At 41.3% G+C, this 17,266-nt stretch overlaps 1 protein-coding gene across 3 annotated transcripts in view; it reads right to left on the minus strand.

Annotated features, from left to right (window-relative positions):
* Positions 1 to 255: 255 nt before the first annotated feature.
* Positions 256 to 17,266, minus strand: part of UCHL3 (ubiquitin C-terminal hydrolase L3) — a 57,881-nt gene continuing 40,870 nt past the window's right edge. For 2 of the 3 annotated variants that reach the window (XM_065415159.1, XM_065415153.1), the window contains exons 6-8: positions 11,905 to 11,980; positions 3,463 to 3,521; positions 256 to 485 (exon numbers count right to left, since the gene is read on the minus strand). In XM_065415159.1, the coding sequence (XP_065271231.1) occupies positions 402 to 485; positions 3,463 to 3,521; positions 11,905 to 11,980 (219 nt within the window). In that variant the 3' untranslated portion in view covers positions 256 to 401. The remainder of the gene's footprint in view (positions 486 to 3,462; positions 3,522 to 11,904; positions 11,981 to 17,266) is intronic. The other variant, XM_065415165.1, reaches the window with a different exon arrangement.

Consider the following 17,266-nt stretch of genomic DNA (forward strand, 5'->3'; position numbering starts at 1 on the left):
AAACAGTTTAAAAAACCAAGAGCCCAACATTTTGCATCTCTATTGTTGTTCATCAACGTACAATGTACTCCCTGAAATGTGTCTGAATTCATGCGTTCAATTCTGGTCTTCTGGTTATCTACTCTTTACTCAGTTGATGAACTGGGATAAAATATCATAGGGAATAATTCAGAATAACTAAAAGGAAATATGAAAGTCAAGTGCATGAAAGATCTTTGGTGTGTATATGTAAGATACAGGAACAAGCAACAAGATGCAGTAAAGACTAATTCAAGATTTAATCCACATATGCTCAAATTTATCAACATGTTAGTGAAAGTATCAAAAGTCATACATAATATATGGCAATATTTTTATTTTGTTACAATATATTAGTGGTGCAGCTTTTCCAAATGGGATAATTAAGCTGCAGACAGAGCAATTGCATTAAATCTTAATTCTTCTGGGTCACGTTCCATGAACTTCTTGCAAACTTCTACTGCAGCCTATGTAAAAAATAAGATATGAAAACACACAATTACTACTTATTATATAAAACACACTATTACTAAAACCAAAAAAGCAGTCGGCACATGAATTAAATACAGTATTGTAACTATGATTTACAGCAGTTATGTCCCTCGTGATTCTTTCACTTTCTGCACAAACTTTACCAATGTGTCAAACTGAACTGGAATTAATTTCTGATCTGAGTTGACATTGCTAAATATTACTTGCTGTGCCCAATGTAAGTGTTTTGAACTTCAAGAACTATGATGATTTATGTAGTTGTTGCATCTAACAGTCTGGAACATTATGGGTTACATTTCAAAAGTTGAGGCAGTTGGATAATTCTCTCTGCACGTTTGCCTTTAGTAGTACTGCTGCATTCAGAAACTTTTCTCCTTCACCTAAAGATGTCACTGAACTCTTAAGCAACATCACCAGCTTTATATGTTGGGAAAGTGGAAGACTGTAAATAACTCCTGTGTCTAATCTAGACTGAGAGTGCACCACACAGTGCTTGTTCTTTTTGTTAGAAAATATGAGGCATGTGAAGGAATAAAAAAGGAGAATACGCACTCATTTCACACACACTGTGTGTAATTTAAGAAAAAGTGGCTTTGGACAGCTTAAAGAAAGCAGCCTGTGTGTCTCTTGCTTCCCCAAAGGTTATGTAAAGTGACCATAAATTTTAGGTCTCTATGCATGGTGTACTCCTGGGGGAATTCTGCACCACTGCGCAATGCAGAATTTTGCAGAAATTAATGTTGCTTGTGCAGAATTTTCTTTTCCCCCCACAGAAATGGGCTGCAGACATGTTAGCCACCACTAGGGGCCACTGGACCCAGCAGAGCCCAGCTCACAAATAGAAGACAAGGATGACGGGGGAGAGGGTGGGAGCTGGAGGATTCCCAGCAGCTGCAGTTCCCAGTACTCCGTGAAGGAAGGAGGCAGTGGTGCACAGGAAACTCCGTGCAAGCCTGGGACCCAGCATCATCAGGCTGTTTCTCCATCTGGATCCCTAGGGTCTAGGAGAGTAGGCTCTGTGAATGTCTGGGGGCTGGCCTCTAGGGGGTGGGGATGAGTGTCTGGGCCAGGGAGGGCCCCATGGCTGGGCTCTGGGTGGAAGGGGGTGTGTCTGGCCCCTCATCTGGGCTCTGGGGGAGAGGAGGCAGAGAAGCAGGAACTGGGTTGTCGTAGGGGTTTCTTTAACTCTCTACTCCTGGGGGAATTTGTGTGTGTCTGTATTGTTACAGACCTACTTGCTGAGAGGTATTTTGAAATAAATTACCAAAATAATTGAAACTGGCATGATTATATTATGTTATTTTGACAAATATAATATGCAGAATTGATCAGAATTTTAAAATGTGTGTGTAGAAATTTTTAATTTTCTCGCACAGAATTTTTAATTTTTTGAACCAGAATTTCCCCAGGAGTAATGGTGCTACCTCTGCCTCAACTGGCATTACTTTTGTATGAGAAAAGTTTATTCTCTTAAAAAAAATGCATTCCCTTTGGATCTATTTTTCAGTCAAACAGCTCCTGGCACATTACTCCGGGGGGAATTCTGTGACAATGCACATAATTCATGTTGGCGCAGAATTTTTTTCCCCCAGCAGAAAATGCAATCTGCCCAAGACGTGCTGCAGTTCCACCTTTGACCCACCAGAGGCCACTGTGGCGCCAGAACAGCCAGCTGACTGGCATTTGTCACAGCAGCCTGCCCATGGAGCCAGGTTAGGAGGCAGAGTGGGGTACATGGGGCTGCTGGGGGGGGGGGCTGTCACAGACTGGGGTTCAAAAGTGCTAGTGGGGGGATAGACTGGGGCATGGGCTCAGGAGCTAGTGGGGTGACAGCATTGAGCCAGGCGCTGAATGGGAAGGAGGATCCAGGGCCACATGGGGAAGGGGCATAGGGGAGTGCAGGGCTACATGGGGACAGGAGCAGATGTGCCTGACTGAATGGGAGAGGCTTAGGGTCAGCCAGAATCTGCATGGGGGAGACTCCTCAAGTCCCTAACAATCCCTACCCCACCCAAAGGAAACTGTTCCATATTTCTCCTACCCATGCCCAACAATCTTTCAGGTTCACTCCCAGGCTTTTCCCCTCTCCCTCAGCTCCTCCATTACCACTGACTACCCCAAGCCTTTACACTGCTTCTGATGGGTGTGGGAAATACATTTCTGTAGTGTCGTTTAAATGAATTACTCAAAGTTCTGTATTAATATGGATAGTAAGGAATCTGTTTTTCAAAAAATATTTCCTGAATCATTTTTGTCATCTGTATTGTTACAGACATACTTGCTGACAGGTATTTTGAAAGAAATTACCAAAATAATTGAAATTGGCATGATTATATTGTGTTATTTTCACAAAATATGCAGAATTGCTCAGAATTTTAAAACACTGTGCACAGAATTATTAATTTTGTGGTGCAGAATTCCCCACAGGAGTAGCACATTAAATCAGCAATGAGCAAGTATGTTTAAGACAAAAGAGGTTAGAAGAGAATAGGCAGAATACAAATTTTGGGGGTTGAGAACAAGGGCAAAGACTATAAATGCTGGAAGAGAGAGTGCACCCTTTGTTAGCATGGCATCTCTCAAATTATAAAGGGAAGAAAAATAATATACCTTCACCCAAAAGTCCTCAGAGACTGGTCGTTTCAGGGCTCCCCCATCATGTATGCATGGTTTGAGAGCAGCAGAAGCATAGGAACACCTCAACATGGGAGAAAAAGCAACCTGATCTATGGGCATGGTACCCGTACAAGATTTCTGCTCAAGCAGCTCTTGTCTGCCATATTAAAATGTTCTGTTACATACAGAAGTAACGGCATAGGTATTCTGAAATACTCCTGGTTGAGAACTAATTAAAGGCCTTTTCTTCTTATCCCTTCCCTCACCCAACTACATACCCAGGAAGTGCATAAAGTTCAAGTTGCACAAAAACTTAAAGGATTTTTCTATTCCTACCTCTAAAAAAGTGTCATCACTAGTTTGTCCATGGTTTATTGGAAAAGGTTTGCGCCCATCTGTCGGAATACAAGCAATTATACAAAATATAATTGTAAAACGAAAACTGAAAAGCTTGTCATTTTCTCAGACAAGAACATAAACCCAAAGCATTAAATAATTCCCTCCTCATATGAGAGCATGCCACCAAGATCAGCTCAGTTTTTCATAAACTTAGCATACTAATTGTAATTCCCAACTATTCAGCACTTTCCCCTCTACACCGAGTATTTCAATAGGATTACAGTATTACAAAGAATTAGTGACAGTAAATAATAAAACACTTTTTAGTTGAACATAGATTTAAAAAAAAAAAAAAAAAAAAAAACTTTCAGGCCAAGAGGAAACCTTGAGTTCTGTTTATTTTGTTACTGGTAATGTTTAAGTTATTTGGGTTTTCCAAATAGCTCTTTGGAAAAAATGTAGTTATTTAGTGCATTTAGCCCCCCCCCCCCCAAAAAAAAAGTTACTTACCTGTACAGAAACTGTTATTCTTTGAGATGTGTTGTGCACATATACATTCCACTTCAGGTGTATATGCGCACAATGCACCCCTGCTCTCTTCATGTGCTGAGTCAAGGACATAAAGGGGGCATGTTTACTGCCTCCCTCTCCATTCCTTCACACTTCTGTATATATAATGTCTGAAATAACAGGGAAGTGGAAGGATCATGGAATGTATATGTTACTATACATCTCTAAGAACAACAGTTACTATACAGGTACGTAACAGTTTATTCTTCTTCAACTGATTGTGCATATATACATTCCACTTAGATGACTCATCAGCAGTTCCCTTACAGGTGACGAGACATTGGTCACCTGAAACAGACTGTAGCACCACCGAAGGCTTGAGTGATGGTAATGTCTGGAAAAAGGTATTGCTGCTTTGCAGATATCCTTTACAGGGATGTTGCTCAGAAAAGCTGATGAAGTAGATTGAGCTTTAGTAAAGCGAGCTATTGTCCTGAGAGAAGGAGGAGATCTTAGGAAAGCTGTAGCACAGCTTAATGCAGTCAGAAACCCAATGAGAAATTTGTTGAGCTGTTACTGTTTGGCCCCTAACTCTCCCATTGTAGGCTACAATAAGCCTGGGAGAGAGGCTCCGAAGGACTTAGTGCAATCCAGACACAATGCTGGAGCTCTGTGAATATCTAAGGTGTGGAGCTTCTCTTCAGCTTCGGAAGAGCGAGATTTTTGGAAATAGCACCACAAGACGAATGGTTTGATTCAGGTTGAAAGCTGAAACTGCTTTTGACAAACTTAGAGTATGGCTTATGAGAAACTTTGTCTTTATGAAAAACTGTGAAAGGATGAGCAGCTAAGAGAGCATAAAGTTCCCAAACTCTCCTTTGCAGAGGTGATTGCTATTAGGAATGCCGTCTTCATAGACACTAGGGATAGTGAGGCTGTCATCCTAGGTTCAAAGGAAGAATCCATTAGTCTAGAGAAGACTGGGTTAAGATTCCATAAAGGTACTGGATCAGACACATGTGGGTAGACATTGGACAAAACTTTTTAAGAAAACCTGGAAGATGGAAAACTTGTCCACTGGTGGATGCAGAGCAGATACTGCTGCCAAGTGGACTCTCACAGAACTAACTGATAGGCCATAGGCCAGAAGATTTCAAGTGTAACAAATAGTCCAATACATGTGAGATCTCTCTGTAACGGGTCAGTAAATGTTGAAATTGTGCCCAAATAGAGCCCCTTCTCCGCTTCCGTATGTACGTCGCTCTAGTGGATTCTTTTCTGCTGCTCATCTAGACAACCTGAAGATCTCGGGAGCACAATCTCTTGTGAGCATTCAACCAAAGTTCATCCATAACATGAGGTGAAAAGATTGGGAGGTTGGGATGCAGAGACTTGCCCTGGTTCTGAGACTAGGGGCAAAGTTATCAGTGATCTGACTGAAAATTGATGTAGATCAATGCACCAGTACTGCCTCGGTGAGACTGGTTCCAGTAGGATTAACCCTGCTATGTCTCTTTTCAGTTTCCTAAGCACCTTGGGAACAAGAGGAACTGGAGAGAATGCATATAGGAGATGACTTGATCAGGGGAGGAGGACAGCATCTGTGATGGAATATGGGCTGCAGCCTGTCCTGGACAAAATATCCTGCACTTGTGATCCAGGTTGGTTGCGAAAAAGTCTATTATTGGGAACTCCCGCTGGTAGAAGATCTGGAGGAGAACGTCCTTTCTGATTGACTACTTGTGTTGATCTATGAAAATCCTGCTGAAGGAATCTGCAATTGTGTTTCTCATTCCTGGAAAGTGGAATAACCTCAGGGAGACATTTCAGATGCATAAATTCCATAGGTGGATGGCTTTCTGGCATAGCTGAGATGACCTTGCACCTCCCTGCCTGTTCAGATAAAACATGGCAGCTGCGTTGTCTGTAAAACTTGTATCACCTGGTTCTTGGTGGTAAACATAAACATCTTGCAGGCCTGATAAATAGCTCTGAGGTCCACATATTTATGTGGAATGAGACCTCCTGGAGTGAACAGAGAGCTTGTGCTCAAAGTTGACTAAGATGGGTTCCCCAGCTCTGGTAGACACGTCTGTAGCCAGAGTCAGTCATTTATGAGTACAGAAAGGGAACACCTCTGCACAGTGGACTGGTGGATGGACCTGCAGACCTCGACTGACCTCATGCAGGTTTGCAAGTCCGCATGTTCAGGGAATGTTGGTCAGCCAATAAACTGCTTTATTGTAGGTGGTATAGGGACTGGGGTTTGCCAGAGGGTGTTCATCAGCTCTAGCTGGGCTTCATTAATGAGAAGGGCAACTCTTTCCTAAAAGACTTTAAAGCCCTCTGGAGAAGGGAATTAACCGACTCCAGGGTGATGGCTTTGTCCAAGGAAGAGGATGAAATATGGGGACAGGAGGGCACATCTAGGGGTTCCTCCATTAATTCCCTTTCCTCAATAGGATCCAGTACAGCCAACTGAGGGATGGCGGAAAGAGCCTCTCTAGAGGTTTCCTGCATGGAGACTGAGATCTCCTGTTGGACTGTAACTCCAATGGAGGTCTAGACTCCTTTGGAGCAGGCAAAGACCTGTAGAGTCATGGAGGATACAGTACAGGAGCCTCTTTATAAGAGTACCAGTCCTGTTTCTTCTGCCTCATGTCCCTTGGACAAGGTCTATGAAGTGAATGAAAAGACTTTGATGGGAATACAGGCCCCTCAGGCTCAGAGTCTAATGAGGAGATGTAGGACTCATCTGGAAAGGGAGGAGCATTCACCCTTGAGGTCTTGGGGGGGGGGAAGGGGGACATTGATATCAGGGAGACCATCTGGTCAGAAAAAGCTGAACGACGAGGTGATTGGAATGCCAAAGTCATAATTGGTGCCAGCGGTTGGCATAAGGTACTGTAGAGTACGTTGGCAGAATATCACACATCAACAGTGCTGACAGTGACCAAATCCAGGTTCAGCAATGGAGAGTCAGGTAACGGGACACAAAGGAGATCCCTTATGGAAAGGTAGGCTTATGGAGTTGAAAACACCAAAACAGCCAGGTGCTCTTCCAGTGGAGCCAAAGGACACAGCAAAGATGTAGGCATCAGTCTCAACAACCCCAGAGGAGCCAGAGTTGACAGTGCCACCTCAGATGAAGCCAGTGAGCATCTGTGCTTATTCAAAGGCCTCAACTCAGCACCAGAGGACTTACTGGAAGCCTTGTTGTGCAGAGAAGATCAAAACATTGACTGTTTGTCCAAGTCAGAATGCTTGGATTGCTTTAAAGAGGCCATCAGGAAGGAGGAAAAGTGATGCTTCTCTCCAAATTTATGCTTCAAAGTTGAAGTTGCTGGACAAGCATTTCTCATAGTTTCAGAGTTCATCATCTTGTGATGGGGGCCTGGTTCTGAGGAGAGACACAGTCTCCTTCATGAGGTGAAATTTGAGGCAGAAATTCCTGTTTTTTAGTCCTAACAGAGGACTAAAAAAGGGAAGGAGGTACAAATAGGGCATCTATCCCTCACATGCCTCTCTCCAAGAGGAATTAAGCAGCTTCTGTGCCTATCCATGACAGGGATAATGGCCCTGCATGTGGCACACTGCTTAAAGGTTAGTGATTTTTAGCCCCAGATTACCTAAAATTATTACTAACTATACCAGGGGTCGGCAACCTTTCAGGAGTGGTGTGCCGAGTCTTCATTTATTCACTCTAATATAAGGTTTCGTGTGCCAGTCATACATTTTAACGTTTTTAGAAGGTCTCTTTCTATAAGTCTATAATATATAATGAAACTATTGTTGTATGTAAAATAAATAAGGTTTATAAAATGTTTAAGACGGTTCATTTAAAATTAAATTAAAATGCAGAGCCCCTGGACCGGTGGCCAGAACCCGGGCAGTATGAGTGCCACTGAAAATCAGCTTGCGTGCCGCCTTCGGCACTCGTGCCATAGGTTGCCTACCCCTGAACTATACTAAGTATTCTAAGGCTAACTATACGAACTATATGCACTAAAGATTTAAAGCTGGAGAACCAAAGCAAAAACTATGAGGAGCTCCAGTTCTCACCATGAGCAGTGAGAAGAAGGAGTTGAGAGGGAGGTGGCAGACACATTCCTTTTATGTTCTTGGCTCAGTGTAAGAGGAGAGCAGACATATGCACCACCTAGTGGTACTGCTGGTAAAAGTCTCCACTAGGTGCACATACACTTGAAGTGGAATGAATATGTGCACAGTCATTTCAAAGGAGAATGCAAATATATAATCTGACAAGTGAAACTAGGGTTTCTGGGGTGAGCACTAAAAAGGGAACTCCAAACCCACCAATTCTGAAGGGGTTAAAGGTCAAGTAATTAATATGTAACTGAAGTATTACACTCAATTAAGAGCAGGATATATAAGACACAGAAATATAGTAAAGTTAATACTGATCATTTAATGTAGGCATGATTCACAATACTAGTTTAGCACTATACCAGAAGAAGTGGGCTACAAAAGTTTTCAATTTTTTCCTTTAACTGTATTGTGCAGAACTGGGAAACTTCTGATTTATTTTTTATGAAAGAATGTGTGGCTCAGTTTGTATTGTTACCTAGCAGGGATGAAAGGAACTTTCTTTCTCGTCCAGTGGGGAAGATGCAAGGTATGAGACCTTGAAAGTGGGGCAGTTTCAAAGAGTTTTATATCTATAAAATGGTATGTGTATCTCTGTGAACTAGGGATTGTATTCTGGCTCAATAGGGGTGGGCTACAGAACTTCCTGCAGGAACTAAAATCCCTGGGCGAGAATTACCGCAAATCCTGAGACAGATAGACAACTGTGTATATTGTACCATTGTATACACTGGTTTTGAGTGGGCCTAAGAGAGCAAGAAAACCAAGAAGGAAAAATGATATAGAGTCATCCTGAACTTACTCAGAATAACAGTCACTTGATCCATGAACTGACAGACTTTAACCAAGAGGGCAAAACCCTGCTGGAAGGGTTTGAAGGACTATGAAACCTCCTAGGGGCTCCACGTGGAAGATGGGTGACATGGTAAGCTTAGCATGCATACAGACCATTTATTGTTTTATGATAGGACAACAGCATTACAAAGAAAACCTAAGTAAATGTACTGTGCTTTGTGAAACCACTGGTAAATATTATCATGGCTCCTGGAAGAGAGGAGATCTGCAGGCGCTAGATTAAAGTCAGGCCTGCTGGGATAAGCACAGTGAATTGCTGGGGACTATAATCTAAAACTCTGATCCTGAGGCAGAAGAACACGGGTCCCCACCCATAGTGAGATGTGACAGCTAAAGGGTGCCCTTGAGAAGACCCTGGAGGGGACAGAGGTACAGTTAACCTGCAATTGTGATGTGTAACAGTGCCCATTAAGTGTGGTATTTCTCAACAAATATTTTCATTTGTTGCTGACTATGCAAATATTTCAAGCTATTTATGAAAAACTATGAATGTCAAAACATGTGTTAAGGCATGAAATTCTTCTCCACCCGCAGCAGTGGCCTACTGAGCTTGCCAGGCCAAATTCTCTTTAGTTCTCAAATCATTTTTTAAAAGTCTGCCATAATTTCCTTGAACTTGGCAGTACTTCTAACCTATAATTAACCTAAAAAACCTAAGTAGGCTCTTATGAAATATAATATGTTAAAGCATTTTTGAGCTTTACTTTAATGACTAACCTCTTGTACATAGCAGAAATGACTGAAGCTGCAACTTTAAGATAAAATCCTCAGCACATTCCAGAAAACAGAATTGAATGTCACTGTATTTCGCAAGCTGTGTTTTTGACTGAATTCTTACATGCATTTTGGCACACAAGCATTTGAATTTATCTCTGAATAGCATGTTTTTGATGGCAGTAGTGTGAGCATTTATGTTCATGTGGCACTCCATAGCTTTCTGCCTGCCAGGGTCCAAATATTCACCACTGTGGCTAAAGCTGATGAATCAGCCAGAATTATCTGAACAGATTTATAGGAATCACAATGATTACAGGTTTTAGGAACTTCCATAAGTTAGTTGAACAAGAGAAGAGTTACAGATTATTATAATTTAGAGAAATAAGAAAAAGGGAAAATACATCTTTAATCTCTTATGGTGGTACAGGAAAGGGTTATTGTAAAGATGTTATTTATGTATTTGTAAAGGAAGTGGTGTTAGCATTCTATTGTGTAACTGTACCATCAACATCTTACACATATTTTTAATTCAAGCATACCTTAAAGTTCATCTTCTCCTACTTAGTTATTCTTAGGGCGTGTACAATATGCAAAGCTGATAATCATATGCTCTGCACTGTTTTTAAACTCATGTAAATGACACAATAAAATATAAAAGCAACATGGACACAGTGACACAAAACTTCAGAGAGGAGAGTTTAAAACAATGGGCGGTTCATTATTTTAAAAATCATATTTTGAAATTTAAAGCCAAAAGTTATCTGTGCTGCATCGTACAGCTTTTACCCCACTATTTAGTGTAAGTCACTAGCATCTAAAATATAAGCTCATAAAACACACTTTATGGAGAACAATGTACATCATTCATGAGGTGCAGCTGACGGTAAGGATTCTTAAGTTCACCTTCATATTGATTCAGAACATGCCCTTTATACTACATTTGCCTCCAAACTATTAAAAATGTGTGAGATCATTGCTTCATTAGGAATATGTTTTAAAAAAGTTAAGTAGTCAGATGAAATATGGCAAGCATACTCTCACTATACTGTATTGGAGTATTATACTGGGAAGATGTCTGTGTGACTTGAAATTTTTATCCTAACCTATTTAAAACGGCTTCAACTAGTTTTCAGAAGTGTCTACAGCAAAATCTGGTTGCCCAGCAACATGCTTTAGACTCGGAGCATTATAGAATACCTGAGCAGAATTTAGTGCTGCTCAACATGCACAGAAACAAATAGTCAAAAATAATTCAGATGCAGAAGCTAATGCTCAGATGCAAATGAAGTATTACCTATTTAATATGAAGCAAACTTTTTAAAATCACCCTGCGATGAATGAATTACAGATCATTAATATCTATTGGTATGCTATCCTTTACACAGCACATTTTGATTCTGACTATACTGGTATTCAGTAACATGGCTCTAGCTAGAATTTATAATTTGCACTGTTCAGCATGAAAAAAAATCAAAGAAAATAATAAATAATTCAATGACATTCATCAAATTAGCCAACCCCCCCGCACTCCCCTACCCAATCTCTTCTCCTCCCACCCCCCCAAAAAAACAACCAGAACTGAAGTAAAAGTGTTTTCCTGATTAGGACCATAATTTTGTTGAGTCAGACTAGTTTCCAGCAATGGTAGTTTGTATCCTGCCCTTTATATTATCTTCATTTTACATACAGTACCAGGTTTACCATGGCGCCAGGCCCAGAGTCAGAAGGGGCCCCGGCCAGCCCGATCCCCTGCCCCCACCCCTGCTCCATCCCCGCCCCTTCCCACCCATGCTCCACTCAGCCCCTCCCCCACTCCGCCCCTTCCCCCCTCCCAAGCCCGCTCCCGAGGGGGACTGCAGCAGGGGGCTGCTCCCGCCACACTGTGCCTCATTGCCCCAGCCCGCCCTTCACTCTGGAGACTGCATCCCGCCCCCCTGCACCTTGCCCCATGGGGGCCCAAAATATGTTTGGCACTGGGCCCAGAAAAAGTTAATCCGGCCCTGATTACATAACCTTCTTTTATGGGGGTGGGGGGGAGAAGAGGGGGAAGGAGAGAAATCAACAGGAAGAATGTTTAATTATTTTTGGCAGAAACACAAGAAATAATTATAATACAGCTAACAGAACTTGAACCTATCTTAAACCAGAGTCAAACGATCTATTGTAACTTTAATGGTAACATTCTTGATTATAACTGACAAGAGCACCACACTGACCTGTTTCCAGAGCAATGAAATAAAGTGTTCTTACCTAATTCATAGAGATGACCGCCTACGTTAACTAACGCAATAAAGTGAAGATCTACTTTTTCATCTATGCTTGGTGCCTGTGAGAAAACAAAGAGTACAGTATAATATTATGAACACCAATTTTTTTTTGATACTAAAAATACAATCCCCCAGTACAGAAAGCATATGACCTATAAAAGGAGGGGACTGGTAGCCGAGAAGCCCTAAAAACCAGGTTGGATTGATTTAAAGTGAAGTGATTTAAATCAACAATAAGGCAACTTTCATATAAGTAGTTTATTTTATTTTTTTTCCATTTGTATTTTTTAGTTATTTTCCTAAAGATTGGTTACTGACCAATGATAACCAACCTATCAGACATGTTGATATGCAACTAAATATAGCTTTTACACTAAATTTGGTGCTTTCTGCTAACCAGGAGGACATACTATATCTTACCACATTTATTTAAGCAATTATACAGTTTAACTTAAATATAAGAATCTGAATAAATGTATCTTCACACCACCAATATCAAGGTGATATTATTCCTGTTTTAAAGATGGGGAACTGAAGCACAGAGAGATTAAGGCCAAAGTTGTCATGTCCCCTAATTTTGACTTGAGTTTCCATTTTGAGATATCTAGGTAACTAAGCCCTAATTTTTCTAAGTATTTATTATTTTATATAGCACTTTATATGTTCAATGTACCAGTTCCCATTAACAAACTTAAAGTGCTTTGTGTGCTCAGCACTTCTGCAAATCAGACTCCAGGGTCTCAAGCGGAGCACTCAGAAAGTTAGGTGTACACAATTCCTGACCACTTGTGAAAAATCTGGTTTCAGTGATATGCCTACCATCACACAAGAACTCTGTGCCAGAGGGACAGGCAGAACTCAATTATCTGGGGGAACAATCAACTGCTTTATTCGTGAGACCATCCTTCCTCTTCCTGCAATCCCTGCCCCATTCATGTCTAACTTCTGCAACAAATGGAGGCAGGGATCCTACAGACAACAGCCTTATTTATTATGTACACCTGATTCATTCCCTGAGCCCCGACCATCCTGTGTGATGAAAGAGGCAGAGGTCCTGTGGAAAATATATGTTTTTGTAATTAAAGACTGTATCATAATGCATACTCAAAAGGGGGCTGAATTAAAGTTGCACAAGTAACCTTAATTCTGGCAATTCTTAATTGCTAACTTTTGAGGAATTGATTCTGCAACTTTAGTATTCTGTTAATGTAGTTTTGTTTTAAATGTAATATTATATTCTAGTCATTTTCTATTGGCTGTAGATTAAAATTATGTCTGAACAATTTTATTCCTTAAAACATGCAACTCTAGCTTCTTCGAGGCACTGGGAGTTGGGGGGGGGAAGACTATCTTCTCAAATTTCCCTCTGCTCCAAAGCCTCAAACTACTGCCACTATTACTGAATTCATTTCAAAGTCTGTAGGCATGTGGCAATTCTCCAAAAAGGGTCATATTTTTGGAATTTAATGTACCCATCATATATAAATCCACATCATATATCATTTAAAAGCTTATTTTATGTACATTTTGATTAAGTATGATGTGGAGCTGTCAGTTGGTGCCATAAGCCTGTGGAAAAGGTGAAACGATAGTATCCAAAATTAAAAAATGTCATGTTCGTTTTTCTGGAACTGTGCAAAAAATGACAACTACACTTTTTATGGTTTCAGTTAATTTCAACACCTTAGTGTGGTATTTGTTGGTCAAAGCTACCGAACAACAATGTATTAAAATATTTTTATTGTTTTTGCATGGGCAAGATTTCCCCCCCCCCCCCCCCCCCGAAATGAAGCTATTTGGCATGTGGCAAAAATGGCAAATGGCAAATATCAACTGTTTGCAGTATATTAACATGAAATGTTTTCACATCTTATATTCTTGTCAAAGTATCTCACAAGTGATAATAGTTTTCTGTATTTTCAGTTGAAATTTGCTGATCAGATCAGATTCACACTGAAGACTGTGCACCAGTAGTTTGTACTGCACAGTGGGTAGATATAAATCTACGTGAATTCCTAACATAATGCTTCTCCATTTGTAAGCTTATGTATGTACTATGTACCATCTAGTCTGCCTGGTAACCTGTTTTAATTTCTAATTGCCTATGAATGCAGTACTAGCCTTTGAACTATTCTAGAAATGAGTTTTTTAGTGACACTTATGCACAGGTCAGTATTAGTGTTAGAGATGGCAATACACAGCTTCATGTTATGAATATGCAAAAGCTATGACAGAAAGAAGCGACATAAAAAGAAGTAGTGAAGACAAAGTCCATGCCTCTGCAATGAAGAGGGATGAAAAGCATGTTATAGCTCTTACCAACCATGTCATCAACAATCTGACAAACTCATTAGACCCTGAATCACATGCAGAGGTGCTTATTGACATATTTACTGGACTGGATGTAGTAAATGTACAAGAGTCTCTACTGAAAATAGCAAATGTTGGTGAAGAACAAATGGAGAGATTTGTGAGAGGTGCGCTTGATTATGATGGGACATGTAGCTTTTTCAGCCCAGTCAAGAAATCTGGCATCAAAACATTTGCTAACATGGCCAAGACGACCAAATTTAAGTCTGGCAAGGGAGAGGAAGGACAATCACAGCAGCTATCAGTCCAGAAACTGTTTTCTGGAGAGCCCTTTCATTAGCAAAATCCAGAGATGATGTTTCAGTGTTGACTGTTATTAGTCACCCAGTGGGACCTGTGCCTATGTCCCTCTTCCATGCTCATGAAACAATGAACAGAACAGGCAAAGCTGAATTAGAGCAGCAGCTGGAGGCTTAAGCTGAAAGAATATATGAGTTAAGAGCATGCAACAAAGAAACGATAGTGTACATCATAGGTGCCATGGCTGTTACACAAATTATGGCTGGAGACAAATTCCACACATTCAGTGAATTGGCTGCTGAGTACTAGAGGCAAGTCCTAAAAGGATCTGACAAACCTAATTCTGTAACTGAAGTTTTTGAGAGGTATCACAACAGTAACTCTGAAAACTGATGAAAAAGACAGTGCTGGACAGGATCGGAAATTGGATGTAAGAAATGCCAGGTGATTGGTGGACTTCATGGAAAAAGTTTTTAAACGTGGCATCCAACAAGCAGTCACTTGTAAATTCCTCTGTGAATATATGGTTCAAAATGCACCTGAGAGCATAGGAGTACACACAGCACAAACACCCCTCTTGCTGGAGGTTTTCCAAAGGAAATTAGCAAAGTCCATCCCCAGTAGGGGTGCTGAAGAAGCCCAAGGCTTATACAGTACTCAGGAGGAAGTGGACACAAGGATGATTCAGGGTCTCTTGGTGTCAAAGGAACCATAGTAGTTAGGCCACCCAACACTTATGCTGTTCACCTATTTCCAGAAATGGAACACAGAGATAACCTGTTGGATTGAAACAGGCACCAACACCAGCACAACTGACAAGCATTGCTTCATACCTGTGCATGCAATTTGTGACACACTCACTCCTGACTTCTGCAACATACTTCCTGCTGTACACACATTAACAGCATGTGACATGATGATCCCTATTTGGTACTGGGGGAAGGGGGGGAATCTGTGTTAAATGTTGTTAAAACAAAAGGAGCTTACTGCTTAGGAGATCTTGCCAAATTGGGAGAAAGTGATGGACAAACTGCAGTTTCTGCAGCAGTGAAATTGGTGGCAGCTCTGTATTATCAGAGCAAGAAAGAAAAGGAGACCCACGGGAACCTGAATTGCTTTGCACCTCAATCTCACCATCAAAAAGAACAAGTCACTAGCCCAACTCCCACCATGTGAGGCCAGTTTTTAAGGTCATATTAAAGGAACATCTTTTGGTAAACCAAGATTTGGATGTCTTTCCAAACAGGTAAACCAGATATTGGATCACCATTGCAACAGGGATGGAAAAATGTGGGTGACTAATTACTTCCTGTATTCTTCAAGGGCCCAATGGTATCTGAGCTTCTACAACACCTTATTAATGCCTGTACTAGTAGGGGACACTGAACAATCAATTGGGTCTGTAGTTAGAACTATATTCCCTGCACAGAACTGTGTACATGCAACATAATGAAAACTATGGTAATCCAGGCACTTTCAACACAGATCAAATGATGAACAAGATGACAACAATGTTCACAAGAAATGTCACCAGTGCTATTACCTTTCAAGGATACCTGTATAAGTGATGAGAGGTGATACAACTGCTCTCTCTATATACACATTGGAGGGGTAAATAACAGGGATGGTGAATAACTATTTAAGCTAAAGGGCAATGTTGGCACAAGAACAAATGGATATAAACTGGTCATGAACAAATTCAGGCTGGAAATTAGAAGTAAATGCTAACCATCAGAGGGGTGAGGTTCTGGAACAGTCTCCCAATAGGAGTTGTGGGGGCAAACAGTTTAATTAGTTGCAAGAGAGCCGGACAAATTTATAAGTGTATGACGGGGATTGGTACTCTCTTCTGGTTTGTGTCTTATGTTCCTAAAGCTCATGCTTCAGGAATTCAGCTGGCCCCCAGCAAGGGTGAGGAAGGGATTTTCCCCACAATGTGCTCTAGGAGTTTATTTTTTTAATCTCCTTCCTCTGAAGCATCAGGGATGGCCATGGCTTGAGATAGGACATTGGTGGGGTGGACCAGGGCTCTGAGGTGGCACCAAACAATCTCTCTCAGGTGGTTGGCTGGCTAGTTCTTGCTCACATACTCAGAGTCTGACTGACTGCCGTATGTGGGGTCAGGAAGGAACTGTCCCATTGGCAGTGACCTTGGGCAGTTTTCGCCTTCTTCTGCAGCATGTGCGTGTGGGTCATTTGCCAGGATTATCAGCCTATATCTCACTTAATAATTTCCCGGCCAAGACAGGGGCCGCAAGCACTGGTGCACCTTGGTGCCGTCTCTTCTTTGCCTGTGGTCCATAATAGTTTAGTCTCCGGAGGGTTGTAATACTTTGGTCTTATTTCAGTTGTTGGGTTTAGTGTGTGGATGCTGGGCGGTGTTGGTGGCCTGTGATGAACAGGAGGTCAGATCAGATGATCTAATGGTGGCTTCTGGCCTATAGCTCTATGACTTTAAACTGACCAAATCAGTAGTGTCTGCCACTCAACTACTGGGTTTAACTAAAGTGCAGTTCTTCATTCTGCCAACTGCTGCTTCCTCTTCAAGGCACCAGGGGAGAGAGCAGGCCACCATATTGCTAGGTTTACAGGGAATCCAAGTCCAAAAACCTGTATACAATGTCTTCTTAGAGGCCAGGACACAGAGTCTCTGGTCTCAGGTCAGTGTCCATTAACTTCTGTTACTCTCCCTCAATTTCCCATACTAATTCTTCTCCAATTCTCCCTCTAGTCTT

This window comes from Emys orbicularis, chromosome 1 (assembly GCF_028017835.1).
Source record: "Emys orbicularis isolate rEmyOrb1 chromosome 1, rEmyOrb1.hap1, whole genome shotgun sequence".
In the NCBI taxonomy this organism is placed as follows: domain Eukaryota; kingdom Metazoa; phylum Chordata; order Testudines; family Emydidae; genus Emys; species Emys orbicularis.